Raw genomic sequence first — 12,435 nt, 5'->3', positions numbered from 1 at the left:
AATCTATTATACCTTAAGTAACCTCAATATTTTAAGTAACAGCTAGCAAGACTTAACGCCAGAGGTAGTTACTAGGGAAAAAAAGAACATACAATGCTAAAGGGAATGTAGATATTGCTGGGATCCCCAACTTCAATCTGAAAAGGAGGTATAAAAGGCTGCAGAAATTTGTCGCATTTTCCAGAACTCCAAGATGTTTAAAGTATCATTAAGTCCTTTCAAGAGCTTTCAGGTGAGCTTCTTTCATCACCTTTCCACACTCTGTTTAGAATTAATTAAAAACATTTCCTGGGACTGACCATACAAGGAAGCTGATGTCTGTAGGCAGATTCTCCAGTGAGCCAGCAAGGCAGGGAACAAAACTTATTTGAGGGAAATTATGAGGAATTGCTTTCAGCGTGAGCCCTGCTCTTTGCCCCTGGCATGTCTAATAGATAGATACAACCTCTTCTAAATGACAAGACAAAGAGGAGGGAGCCACACACCATGGCTGTGAGGGATCCTTGAAGGGGAAGGCAAGTGAGATCAGCCAAGCACCAGAGCTGGCAGAAATAAGGGCATTGTAGGGGAGAGCAGGGCCACTCCTCTTGGCACTAACAAGCAAGAGTTCTTCCATTAGCTCAGTGCTATAAAAATTATCCCAATCGAAATAGCTGATAAAGTGGAATTTTAGCTGCAGAACTTAACTTTTGTGAGATGACTGATGTTCTGTTTAAAATTATTATTTCAGGAAGGAAAGAGAGGGAAAGAGGTGAGGAAAGGAGGGGGGAAGAAAAAATTTTAAAGCAAGTAAAGGCATCGCTGTTGGTCAGAGCAGTGCACAAGACTGTTTCCACCAGAATTACTATTATCATCACAGTCTTAAAGAAAAAAACATATAGCACGTAGAAAATAAATGACATCAGAAAGTAAGTAGCCAGGCACTATTTATTTTTTCACAGTGTAACAAATCAACTTCACAGCAGATACAGTAAAAACAATACATTACAACTGCTTTACAAAGTTCAGTGTTGAAATTATCTTGATTCTTATCAGTTTAAGAGACATCAGAGCACAAACATCTAATTTGTTAATTTTGTGCAGAACATGTGGTATTCAATGGCATGGGGTTCCTTTATTTCTAATTTTTAAGAGTATGGCTTTCAGAGTTTTACATTTTGAAGATAACAGACTACATCTCAGAAATATCTGTATGAACCATGCACCAGGGTGCAAGCACATTTCCATTCAATGCACATGGACTAGTGCAACATTTATATGAAAATTCAATAGACATTAACATTCACAGTACAGTCATGAGCTATAAAACCTATCCTTCAAACTACTGTCAGTCATCTCCTGGCAAGAAGTCTCTGAAATTTTGTTTTTTTCTAGAAGTCCTTATAACTCAGCTTTCTCCTATAATCTTATTTCAGAAATTATGTTTTCAAAGACTTGAGCAGCCAAGTCCCTGCTGGTAATGAGGGCCACAAGCACCTCCTTTCTGAGATTGTCAGTATTACTCCTGTCATCAGTCCAAAAGTCTCATCAGTCTTCAGATAAAATCAACTTTTAGCAGCTGATTTTAGCAGCATTCTGCATGAGGTATACTGTTGTAAAAAAACCAACAAACAACAAACTAAACCAAACCAAAACAAAAAACAACTCTAAGGGGGAAAAACAAACAAACAACCCCCCCAACAAAACAACAAAAACAACAAAAACAAACAAACAAAAACCCCAAACCAACCCATAAAGTAAAAACCTTCCATTAGTTTCATCTCTCCCCAGATCTCAAGAAAATAAATAAATAAATAAGTAGATGAACAAATACATCAAATAAAAAGACTCAAAAAAATCCCACAGGCAGGAGAACAAAAGGCTAGAAAATTCTAGCCTTGAACCACATTTAAACTTTCTGTAATACTCTTTAGCACTCTAAATTTTACATTTATTTAAAGCACTATCAGTGATTACTAGCTGTTACTTGCTTTAGGAGTGCTTTTACCTGAAAGCTTAAGTGATCATTTTTAGAAAGTGCTAAATGTTGACAATCTGAAAACCAGGTCTTTTTCATATTTTTTAAACTGCATATCAGAAAATTAGGCATCCCAAAACTAAGGTAATACTAAAAGGTGGAAAATCTGAGTCCATCTTCATCAATACAGATCTCAAAATAAAAAGCAGAATCCATCTACTCTGCAAGTGCAATCACAGCAATTTCCTCAACACTGAAGTAATCTGCTCCTACCTGCATCTCCAAATGCTCACAAAACAGGGGATTTTCCTGTTTACATTCAGTAATATCAATGCCTGTCTTTAACCAGAACATGTGTTCTCCCTTCCTTCTTTAGTAAAGAGGAGCTAAATTAAAAATTAACCCACCGAATTCAGCAAATGGAGCCAGAATTCTTTTAATTTTTGAACCACTTCTACATTCTAACTGTGCAAATATAAATGTGTGTTTTTTTTTTTTATGACCTTTTTGGTCACATTTACAATTTAAATTTTTTTTGGGGGGGAGAAGCTTGTCAAAATGACAATCAGAATTTGATATATATGTAAAAATTTTCATGTCTTGCTTTCCAGACTACATATAGATATAAATACACACGTCTTTGCCATTACCAATATAATTTCTACCATACTCCCAAAGTCTCAGCCATATGAGATTTAGCCAAGACCATAAGCAGTTTATCATCTCTGAAGTCGTTTATTTCAGTCATGTTCATTAATAATGTTGTCAAATATTTAAATTATTTTATCAATGCTTCATTCTAGCCTGGCAGACAGACTTTAGCAAAGTGGAGAAGCAAATAATATTCAATTTAATACCTGTAAATGCTTTAGTTTTGGCATTTCACACAAAAGATTGAAGTATTATAAGAGAGATTAAAGAAGTCATGGCTTAATCACATTAAAAGCCTATGAGGATACCTTGATGTTTCTAGGTAATTGAATATAATAATGGATGATTGCATAACAAGGCTATTGGAAAACACCAAATAACTGTGTAGAACTGTAAATATCAGTACACATAATAACAACAGTAGCCCAACTGAGGAGGCTTCTGGAAGGAAAACTGAAATGGAATAATAAATTTGCACCAATATTTTGTATTTTATACATCATCTTTAGAAGCAGCACTGAAAGTTACAGAATTTATCATAATGTCCCATATTTTTTTCAGTAAGATATACACAAGGGATTTGATCAATAGTTTTAAAAGGAACATCGCTGCACAATATTGCAACATTGTCCACTGGTGCCAAAACAATATCAAATTAAATGCACAGAATGAATCTCCACTTAGGTAGTAAAAATATTAGCACTTCTTAAAAACAGAATGAAAAAAAGAAAAAAAAAAAAAAGCAAGCATGTACTAGTAAAGGGCAAACTGTGAATCACTGAAACACTCTATAAACTATAAATGCTGAGACTGAGACTTTCATTAAGAGTGTAATTGAATAATGGAATACTGAGACACCTAATATATAAAAAAGAGTTAAATTTTAAAGAGATTTCTATAAATTTAGGTTTTAGACCATACACTGTAGCTGTTCATTAAACTCCAATGAAGGGGAACAAAAATTATAGCAGTATTATTTATTTAATTTGAAAGAGTAATTTAGAACAGAGGATAGATTTTTCAAAGAGGAATCACCATGAGATTGCCAGATTCTGATCTCTCAGTTTCATTTAAGGAAGTACTTATATTCTACAGCAATTTAAACTGTAAGTAAAGGTATCATAATGCAGCCCTTCACATTCACATGAAAAGTCTAGGCATTCACAATGGACAACAGTGGGAAACACAAAAAAACCTGTGAAAAAGCACAACCCATTAAGATTTTTCTCAGTAACTAAAACATGAACACAAATTGTATATTTAGATTTGGACTATGAATATGCAAATGTCTTCATTTATCTATCTTGGAAAATCTGAGCCACAGTGCAAGGTCCTTCATTGTTCCTTCTTGGTGGCAGAGGGACAAAGATGACTTTACCTGTTTAAAATGGCCATAATCTGTTTTCTGCAATTTTCACCAGCCAAAAGATGCCTGTTTATCATCTTCCAAAGGAGAAAAAATAATTCAAGGAGAAATAGAACTCTCCAGTAAAACTATGACTTACCCCCACTTCCCCCTCACAGTAGCTGGTTTTGATTTTTGTTTTAAAATGTTGAATTGACAAAAGTAATGTATCCTTTCCAGGAGGCAGTGCTAGTCATTGCTGTTAACAGTCTTCAACTTTTTCAAGTCTGAATGACAAAACAATCTTAATGCCTTCCTACAGAGCTAGTCTGGATCCTCAGGTGGATCAACTGAAAATCAGAATCACAGAATGACTAGAGTTGGAAGGGACCTTAAAGATCATCTAATTCCAGCCCCCTGCATGGTCAGGGACATGTCCCACTAGATCGTGTTGCTCAGGGCCCCATCTATCCTGGCCTTGAGCTCTTCCAGGAATGGGGCTTCCACAACCTCCCTTGGCAACCTGTTCCAGTATCTCACCACCCTCACACTAAAGAATTTCTTCCTAACATCTACCTAAATCTACCCTCTTCCACTTTAAAGCATTATCCCTTGTCAAAGGGAAACCTTTCCTTTTGAATTCAGCAAGGCTGAAACCATTATGATAAAGATCATTCTGTGAAGCTAGAAACACACAAAGGAATTGCTTCCAACCTGAAAAACATTTAAGTCCTAGAGAGGCATGCAGTGATATATAGAAAAGCAGCTACTATAAAGAATTAAAAAAGAGAAGCCTTATTACTAGAAACAGACTCCTCTGTCTCCTGATCCTGTCAGCTACTGGGACTCAGGTCCTGTTTTCAATGGCAAAATTGTCCTAATCTACACACACCATAGGCCTACTCTTCTGAAACTCCCTTCCTGACTAGGAAAAGGACCTGAGAGGACACAGAAGGAAGAACAGTTTACAGGTCTTCTGTCTTACATCTCCTCTGGCTCTCCTCACTCAAGTAATGTTCATCTGCAATAAGCAAAATTTGCAGGCAAAGCAAGATTTGTCACCGCGAAGGGGAATGAGATTGCCCAGGAATTTTACAGATTTATTTTTTTTCCTTGAAGTGCTATGAGGCTTTTAAGATTTTTTTTTAGAAACAACATATTGCTTGTAGGCAACGAGACCCACCTATGGAAAAAGGGGCTAGATCTATTACAGCTTTAGTTCATCTAGCTCCATTGGCTATCTGAGATTTCCTCTAAAATATCTGCAATTCTCTGCTTTTCTCAGTGAGAATTACTAGCATTTAAAATGAAAAGTTTAGTATTCACTGCCTTTTCACTAGCATCATAACAGAAGACAACTCAGAACCCACAATGCTGAGCCCTGTGACAAGATTTAGACACCTCGCCAGGGCTGCAATCAAAAGTCTTCCCCTTTACCACACGGGCAATACCTCAGTGCCTCATAACAGGCCAGGCAACTCAATGAAACTGCTCCTGTTCAAAGATAAACATCAAGTGCAGGGATCCTCTTCCATCATTCTGCAAGTCACAGCACACATACATCTTCTGAGGTAAAACATGTCCCCTGTCTCATAGTTTAGCAGGCAGAAACCCCTCTTCATTTTAACCAGAAGCTGCTACCAGCCTCCCTGGAGCACAGACACTATGCTAGTTCATGCCTGACATGACCATAATCCACCTTTCACACTCCCTGAAGGACATAGGAACTCAATGATTGAATGCAGTCTGGGTCAGGTTTCCATTCCAAAATGTTTTAGCCCTCAAGGAGACTAAGAGTGGTGTAGGCATCTGGGTACTAGCTCTTTCCTGGTGTCTACCAATTAATAGCCAACATTTTAAAAATAGATTTGTACTTCTAATAACAGGAGAAAAAAAGATAACCTTTTTCTGATTTAACCTGCGTTCCAATTTTCTGTCTGACATTTCATCAGAATGATCATTCAAGATAACTGTCTACTGCTCATTCAGTCTGTAACTGATGTATAGGAAATGCAGTTGGTTGTCTCTTTTAATAAAAAAAAAATAATCTATTTTTTGTAAATGTTGCTGGAAAATTAAGAACATTATCACTGATAACAGTGAGAAACCTACTAACCAAATGTAAGTCATTAAGATCCATTACACTGGATTCTGGAATCACCTTCCCCTGTTATCTTTTCTTCCCCACCTCTCCCCTTTCTCCACACCAGCTTTCAGTGCAGATTCTCAAGATAATTAAATATGACCATCATAAGAAGTCATCCCTCTACCTCCAGCAGCAAGATCCCATCACCTGTATTGGATCAGAACCAGTGGTCATAGTATTACATGTTCAGTCAGATGATCAAACCTATCTGGTTGAGGCACTAACTTACAAAATAGCAAAATTAAAATAATTTTTCCCATTTTGATTCATCAGACAACATGGCTTTACAAGTGCTATTGCTGACACAAGTGAAGCAGAAGGAAGAGATGACTGAAAAAGGAAGGACAGATCCATTCCTTTCATTGACTTAAGCCACTTGAGTATAAAGCTGGAGGCATGAACCAAAGCAGAGACCTTTTCTAAAGCTCAAAAATATTCTACCTCTCCCCATGAGTCAGTCTCCCCTAAAGTAAATGCAACAGAGCATGTGGATATTCACTGAACTTTTTCAGAAATGAAAGCACAGCAATTCTTTCTAATTCCTGGCCTTGTATTATCTAGCTGAAGAACTCTACATTCGGTTCTACTTTCTTTATTGTAATGATGACAAAATACGGTGTTATTTCACAAACATAGAAGACCACATTTAATATATAACTGAGAGAAACTACAATGAATTAAAAATTATTATATTAATTAAAAAAAATAAATTACATATTGGATTTGCACTAATTCTCAGGTAACTCGAAACAGTAAACTGAAATATGACTTTTGCTATCTTACTTTAGGCAGATAGATATTTAAATCCAGAGTTTCCTGCTGGGCTTTCAGTTGAAAGGTGTTTGCAAATTACAAAGCACAGTTTATGTATCAATTTTAAACAAATCTTTTACTACCATACAAAATAAGCAACAAAAAATTATAAATAACATTTTGTAGATGAATCTCCCTCAAAGTCTTACACAATCCTATGTCTCTGAATGTCAGAAAATTTGACAAGGTTAAAGCCTTTGAAGCACATCAACATGTGAATATAACAGCTCATGCTTTGTCTGCACTGCCACTACATAAAACAGATGCATTCGGACATGGGAGACATGCACTGAAGATCAGTGGAGTACAATCAGACAAAACCTTACCAAAAAACAACACACTGAGCTGTACTCACTAATAAAACAGACAAGCGGTGAAGACTAATACAGAATACCAAGGACAACTCTCTTTTTTTGAAAAACGTATTTCAGGAGATGCCTGAGATAGGTGCAGTATAAAACAGTTTCCACAGACTTTCACCTCTGCCTTAATAGCAATTTCTGCTATTATGTCCTCTTTCAGTGAGAAAACTTCTTACTTTCTAGGCTCTGTCTAATATCCTTAATGTTCAATCATTTGAGCTACTGAACACTCATTATTGAAATTAGTGCAAATTAAGCATGTGATAATGACAGCAATTCAGGATAGCATCATTCTTTATGACAGCACATAAGCACATGGTTTTCTGAATTCTGGTCTAATTACAGTACTGATTAGGAATAAGTTTAAGCATGTGCTTAAGCAGTAATGGTCAGAATAAAGCTCCAAATACTGTGACTCCATCTACCAAAAAACAAACTTTCATCCAGGTAGGTTTGAAAAATGATTGCAGCATCTAAGCCCAAGTAATTATAGCCTGTTTCTTGCCATTTTTTTGAGTATCACTTAGATTTCTTGCAATCAAGTGTTTACATGCAGCTTAGAAAGAAAACACATAGTACTAAAATAAAATATTTATTACATGCTATGTTACAGTTCACTGCATTTCCATTTCTATTTGTACTCACAGTACTACAGGAAACTATAATTATTTCATCAGAATCAAATGAAGTACACAGGAAAGTTTGTCAACAGACAGAAGTAAGTGTATCCATAAGCCAAACAGCCATAACATTCAATAGCTTTAGTACTATATTGCATTGTATCATAGAAATTAGAGATGAAAGACTTCTTATCCAACCCTTGCCAATTCGGGATGTTTTCTGTTCTCCAATTCTGTCACTGGAGGCTGACTGGCAACTGACAACCACATGAATAGAAAAAACTAACTAGATGTGCCAGAGAAGAGCAGACTGTGAAATCTGTACGTCTCCTTGTGAAGTGCCAAGTTCTTTCAAGTTCCTTTTGTTTAAAGGTGAATTAATGGAACTCAGGAGCTCACAAAATCTGGGCCTTGGTTTATACAGCGAGTAGACTGCTTTTCAAGTACACATCCAACAAAATGCTGTTGAAGCCACCTTCACCCCTCCTACAGAGGAATGTGTTTAGTGTGCTGTCAAAAAGTATCAAACTGCACTATGGAATTAAAACTGACACATTTCCATTTTATTGAACACTTTCTGAAAATGAGACTGTAGAGAAACAATACTTTGGAGTAGATCAGTGTATTTAATGATGCTGCACTTCTACCCTCAGTCTAACAGTGAGAAGTTTGAGCTCAGAAAGGTCAAGCAACCAATAATGTCAGCCAACCTCAGCAGCAGGCTTTCAAATTCTCTCAACCACTTTCATATTTCATTAGCTAAATACCAAAATAACGTCTGCATTAACATGAGATCTTCTCTGTCACACTTTTTTCCAGAATCACTGCACATAGTCTTGCATTCCCTATTAGACTTCGGGGCTGAACACTGCAGTAACACCTCATCTGAAATGTGTATTGTGTATCATATCTTATGTCTGGTACCAACTAGAATATAAAAACACATTAATCTTTTCTGAGAAATTCAGAGAAGGGAGCCCATTCAACAGAAGTATTGAGGTGGAGGGGTCCTTCATATATAATTTTCTATTATTAGCCATTAATCATGTCTTTATCTCCAGTACTGAACAACCTTACCTACAGCCAAATGCTAATCCCATTAATCCTCTTTAAAGATCTGTAAGGTCTTCTGTGTAATTCTGACTTTTACTTAATGCATATCTTAATTTTACAGTGATTTTTGCAAGCTCACTTGAGACCAGTTTCTTTTTGAGAAAGGAGAAAAACTTCATTTCTTCATAATAAGGACAATGGATTTAAAAATAGAAATGGGATACTAAATGCTGCCAACCAGCAACAGTCAACACAGAGAAGTCAGTCCAGAAAAGCTAGTTACCGAAGAACTGCTACCAAAGTGAACAGAAGCTCTGACCACAGAAAGGCTGGAGAACTAGTCCTATGATTTGGGGGGGGGGATACATCCCATCCTGGAGAAGGATCTGCAAAGCGTAAGGATTATTTTTACTTTCCTCTCTACCCCCAGTAACAGGGTTTTTCAATTAGAAACAAGCAAGTATCAAGGAGGTAATTACACAGCAATCCATTACCCAGGTTCAGTAAGTTCATACCATTTGGCTTTGGCTCAGGGAGTAGCGTAAGCCGTAACAAGAAGGAGCTCCAAACTCAAACTGTTTGCAAGTGAAGCAGGTCACACGCCACACTCTTTGGGCTGGAGATTTAACATGGTGGCTTTGAATCCAATGACTATAGCATCGTAAAAGGTTTTCCAAACTCTGATGACACAAATTCTTCCAAATAAAGACCTATGACTTTTTCTCTGTTCCCGAGTATGAATCAAACAAAGGAGAGGGGAACAGGGAGGATGTGAAGAGTATTATGCTCAATGGCCAGAATCTCAGGTGACATCAGTCTGGCTTTCATTAAATAAGCAAGCAACAGCAGCTGGGTATGAATTTTTGAAAGTTGTAGCCCTCTTGAAGAAATTCAGGGAACTCACAACATTGAAGTAATGGCAGATGGAGCATAGACATAAATGTAATCTAAGGGTGAAAGCCAAAATCCTGTATCAATAGTCAGGATAAGAAAAGCTCAGAATTACCCTTGGGCTTTTTGTGATATATCCATTTCTGGCTGCTCTAATCTCTGCATTCTACATAAATCTGAATATGATTAATTACTATTTAATCACTTTTTAAAAAATATTGCAGAGAACAAATGGCTGGTGGAAAAATAGAAATGTTCCATTTCAACTTTTTAAATCAGGGATTAATGAAACCATCACCTTATGGATTAAATGGACAAGAATAACTAATCCCATTTTATTAAGGCTTTCTTTGTAAAGGTGTAAGAGATGCTACAAAATTCATCTGTATTATCATTTAGGATTAAAAATTGGAAGCCTTTGTAGATCTGTCCAGTTAAATGACATAGCCTCTTGAGTGCATTTTATTAGAGCTGGACAAAAATATGTGTTTGTTCAGGCAAGTGAAATCTTAGGGATATTTAAAAATGTTTCTCTTCAAAATACCAATAACAGTTCTATAGTTGATCACAAGAGGGAGACTACATCATCCTATTTCCTCTCATTGTTTCAAATGTTTAAAGCATCCCAAGTTTGACTCATTTTGAACCAGCTCTAATTTTTTACTGCTAACTTGAAAGTGTTAATGACTGTTCAATTTACATTTTCTTCTGAGTTTGTCAAACCTCTGAAATTTAAAGATAAAGATAGCCAATCCAGTAAACAAGATTGAACAATGCAAAGGCAGTTGGAAAGAAGATTCGAGAATAGGAGTCAATTTTTGCAATACGGATGTGTATTCTTCCTTCTCTCCAAGATCCTGTGCGGCAGTCTTCAAAACAACAGAAGAAGCTGGCACAGTCTTTCCCTTCTAGGCACTCATATCCATAATCATCATCACGTTCAGGGAGATGATTAATGTTATTAATTGGAATCAGTGTTGATCCAGGTCGAACAGCAATTGCAGGTGGTTTCTTAAGAAAAACAAACAAAGAAACAAGAAAAATACAGTTTTGCAGGGTTTTTTATCCTCACATTAAGTAATTCCACAGACTTACCACAGCAAAGGCCACCTTCAGTACAATATACAGAAATTCTCCTATTAAAGAAAATACTTTGGGGAGCTTTGTGAATTATGAACCGCTGTATACAATCAGCTCATGCAGGCAAAAGATCATACATGATTTCCACCTGCCACAGTGAAGACTGGGTTGTGCTGGGATTTGGGAATAGTGGATAATTAAGTTACACAGACAGGGTTGGCTGATGCCATCTACACAATACAAATGAACATTTTTTAAGGCAGTTACAGCTCAACAACAGCATTAGAAGGAAACCCGGAAGTAGGCTATATACATCTCTACCAAGGGAAGGATCATCCTTCCATCCTTGGGAGTCCTTAGAACAGGACTGGATATGTTTCTGGAAGCTACATTTTCACACACAAAAAAAAGCTACTGGAATTAGTAGTTACGTCTCAGGCTCTTAAACTTTGCATCACTGGTGAAGTTTAAGAGACTAAGACACACAGGACCAGGCTACATCATCTAACCCTGTGATGTTAAATCCTGTAACAATATGCCCCCCTTCTCCTTAGGAAAATGCCATTCAAGTCAATGAAACTGACTAATTCAGCTCTTAATTCTTTCTTTTACTTCCCATAGTATTAACTCCACCCTCTTGCAATCCGGTCAAACCTGAGTGCAATAGATGTTGAGGTTCATAAATAATTTTCACATAAAAATATCTGGGTACCTTATTGCCTAGTGCATGTACTGCTTGCTATTCACTTTCTCGCAACTTTTGCATTTTCACCTTCCTTTTACTTGCACTACAACAGCTCACCGTTACCCCTTTATATTATTTTGTTTCCATGCAGTCTTCACTCTTCATCCTTGTCTTCCTGAATATTTCAAGACATTCTCTCTGTCTTCTTTTCCTCTTTCTATATCTTACAGCCTTTTTAAAACAACTTCAATACTCATCTTTCTTTCAACCTTGCCCATCTTTGACATCTCTTCTAAAATCTTCAGACTGATGACAGGGCTCTTACATTGCCTTCTCTCTTCTCTATGATCCCCATATTTTGTCATGTAAGGAATAAATACAGCAGGGAAGGATGCAGTCAGAAAAACTAACTGGGTATCAAGGCATAGGGAAGAATCTCTCTTAAAGAATTATACATGATAAGCAATGAAAAAATACAAAAAAAAAAAAAAAAAAAAAAGGCAGGAAGTCACATAATTTAGATTCTTCGTATGTTTTAGAGTCCTGTTGTCCCACTTCTAGGGAATTACTCTGGCCAGTACACAGATCCCTATATATTGTTAAGGAGGCATTTTATTGCTGCAGGGACATTTTACCCAGTGTCCCAAGGGGTGATGTTAAAGCAGCACAGGATCCATCCATTTTTTTAATAGCCTTATTCAACAAGTGTCTTTACCAGAGGAAGTTTCATACAGACTGCTGTTTCAACACTTTCTAGACATGATGACCTAGGGAGCTAATTATCATCTTAACAAACCTCATTATTCTTTTCAGTTATGAAAAAACACTGACA

The 12,435-nt window shown here is 36.7% G+C and overlaps 1 protein-coding gene across 1 annotated transcript in view; it reads right to left on the bottom strand.

Moving 5' to 3' along the window:
• Positions 1–6,821: 6,821 nt before the first annotated feature.
• GABRG1 (gamma-aminobutyric acid type A receptor subunit gamma1) overlaps positions 6,822–12,435 on the bottom strand; it is a 57,560-nt gene continuing 51,946 nt past the window's right edge. The window contains exon 9 of the mRNA XM_051618296.1: positions 6,822–10,849. Coding sequence (XP_051474256.1) covers positions 10,571–10,849 — 279 coding nt within the window. The 3' untranslated portion in view covers positions 6,822–10,570. The remainder of the gene's footprint in view (positions 10,850–12,435) is intronic.

The sequence above is a fragment of the Apus apus genome, chromosome 4 (assembly GCF_020740795.1).
Source record: "Apus apus isolate bApuApu2 chromosome 4, bApuApu2.pri.cur, whole genome shotgun sequence".
NCBI classification, from domain to species: Eukaryota; Metazoa; Chordata; class Aves; order Apodiformes; family Apodidae; genus Apus; species Apus apus.
Note: the sequence above shows the minus strand (reverse complement) of the source record. Positions and strands in the feature narration are given on the sequence as shown.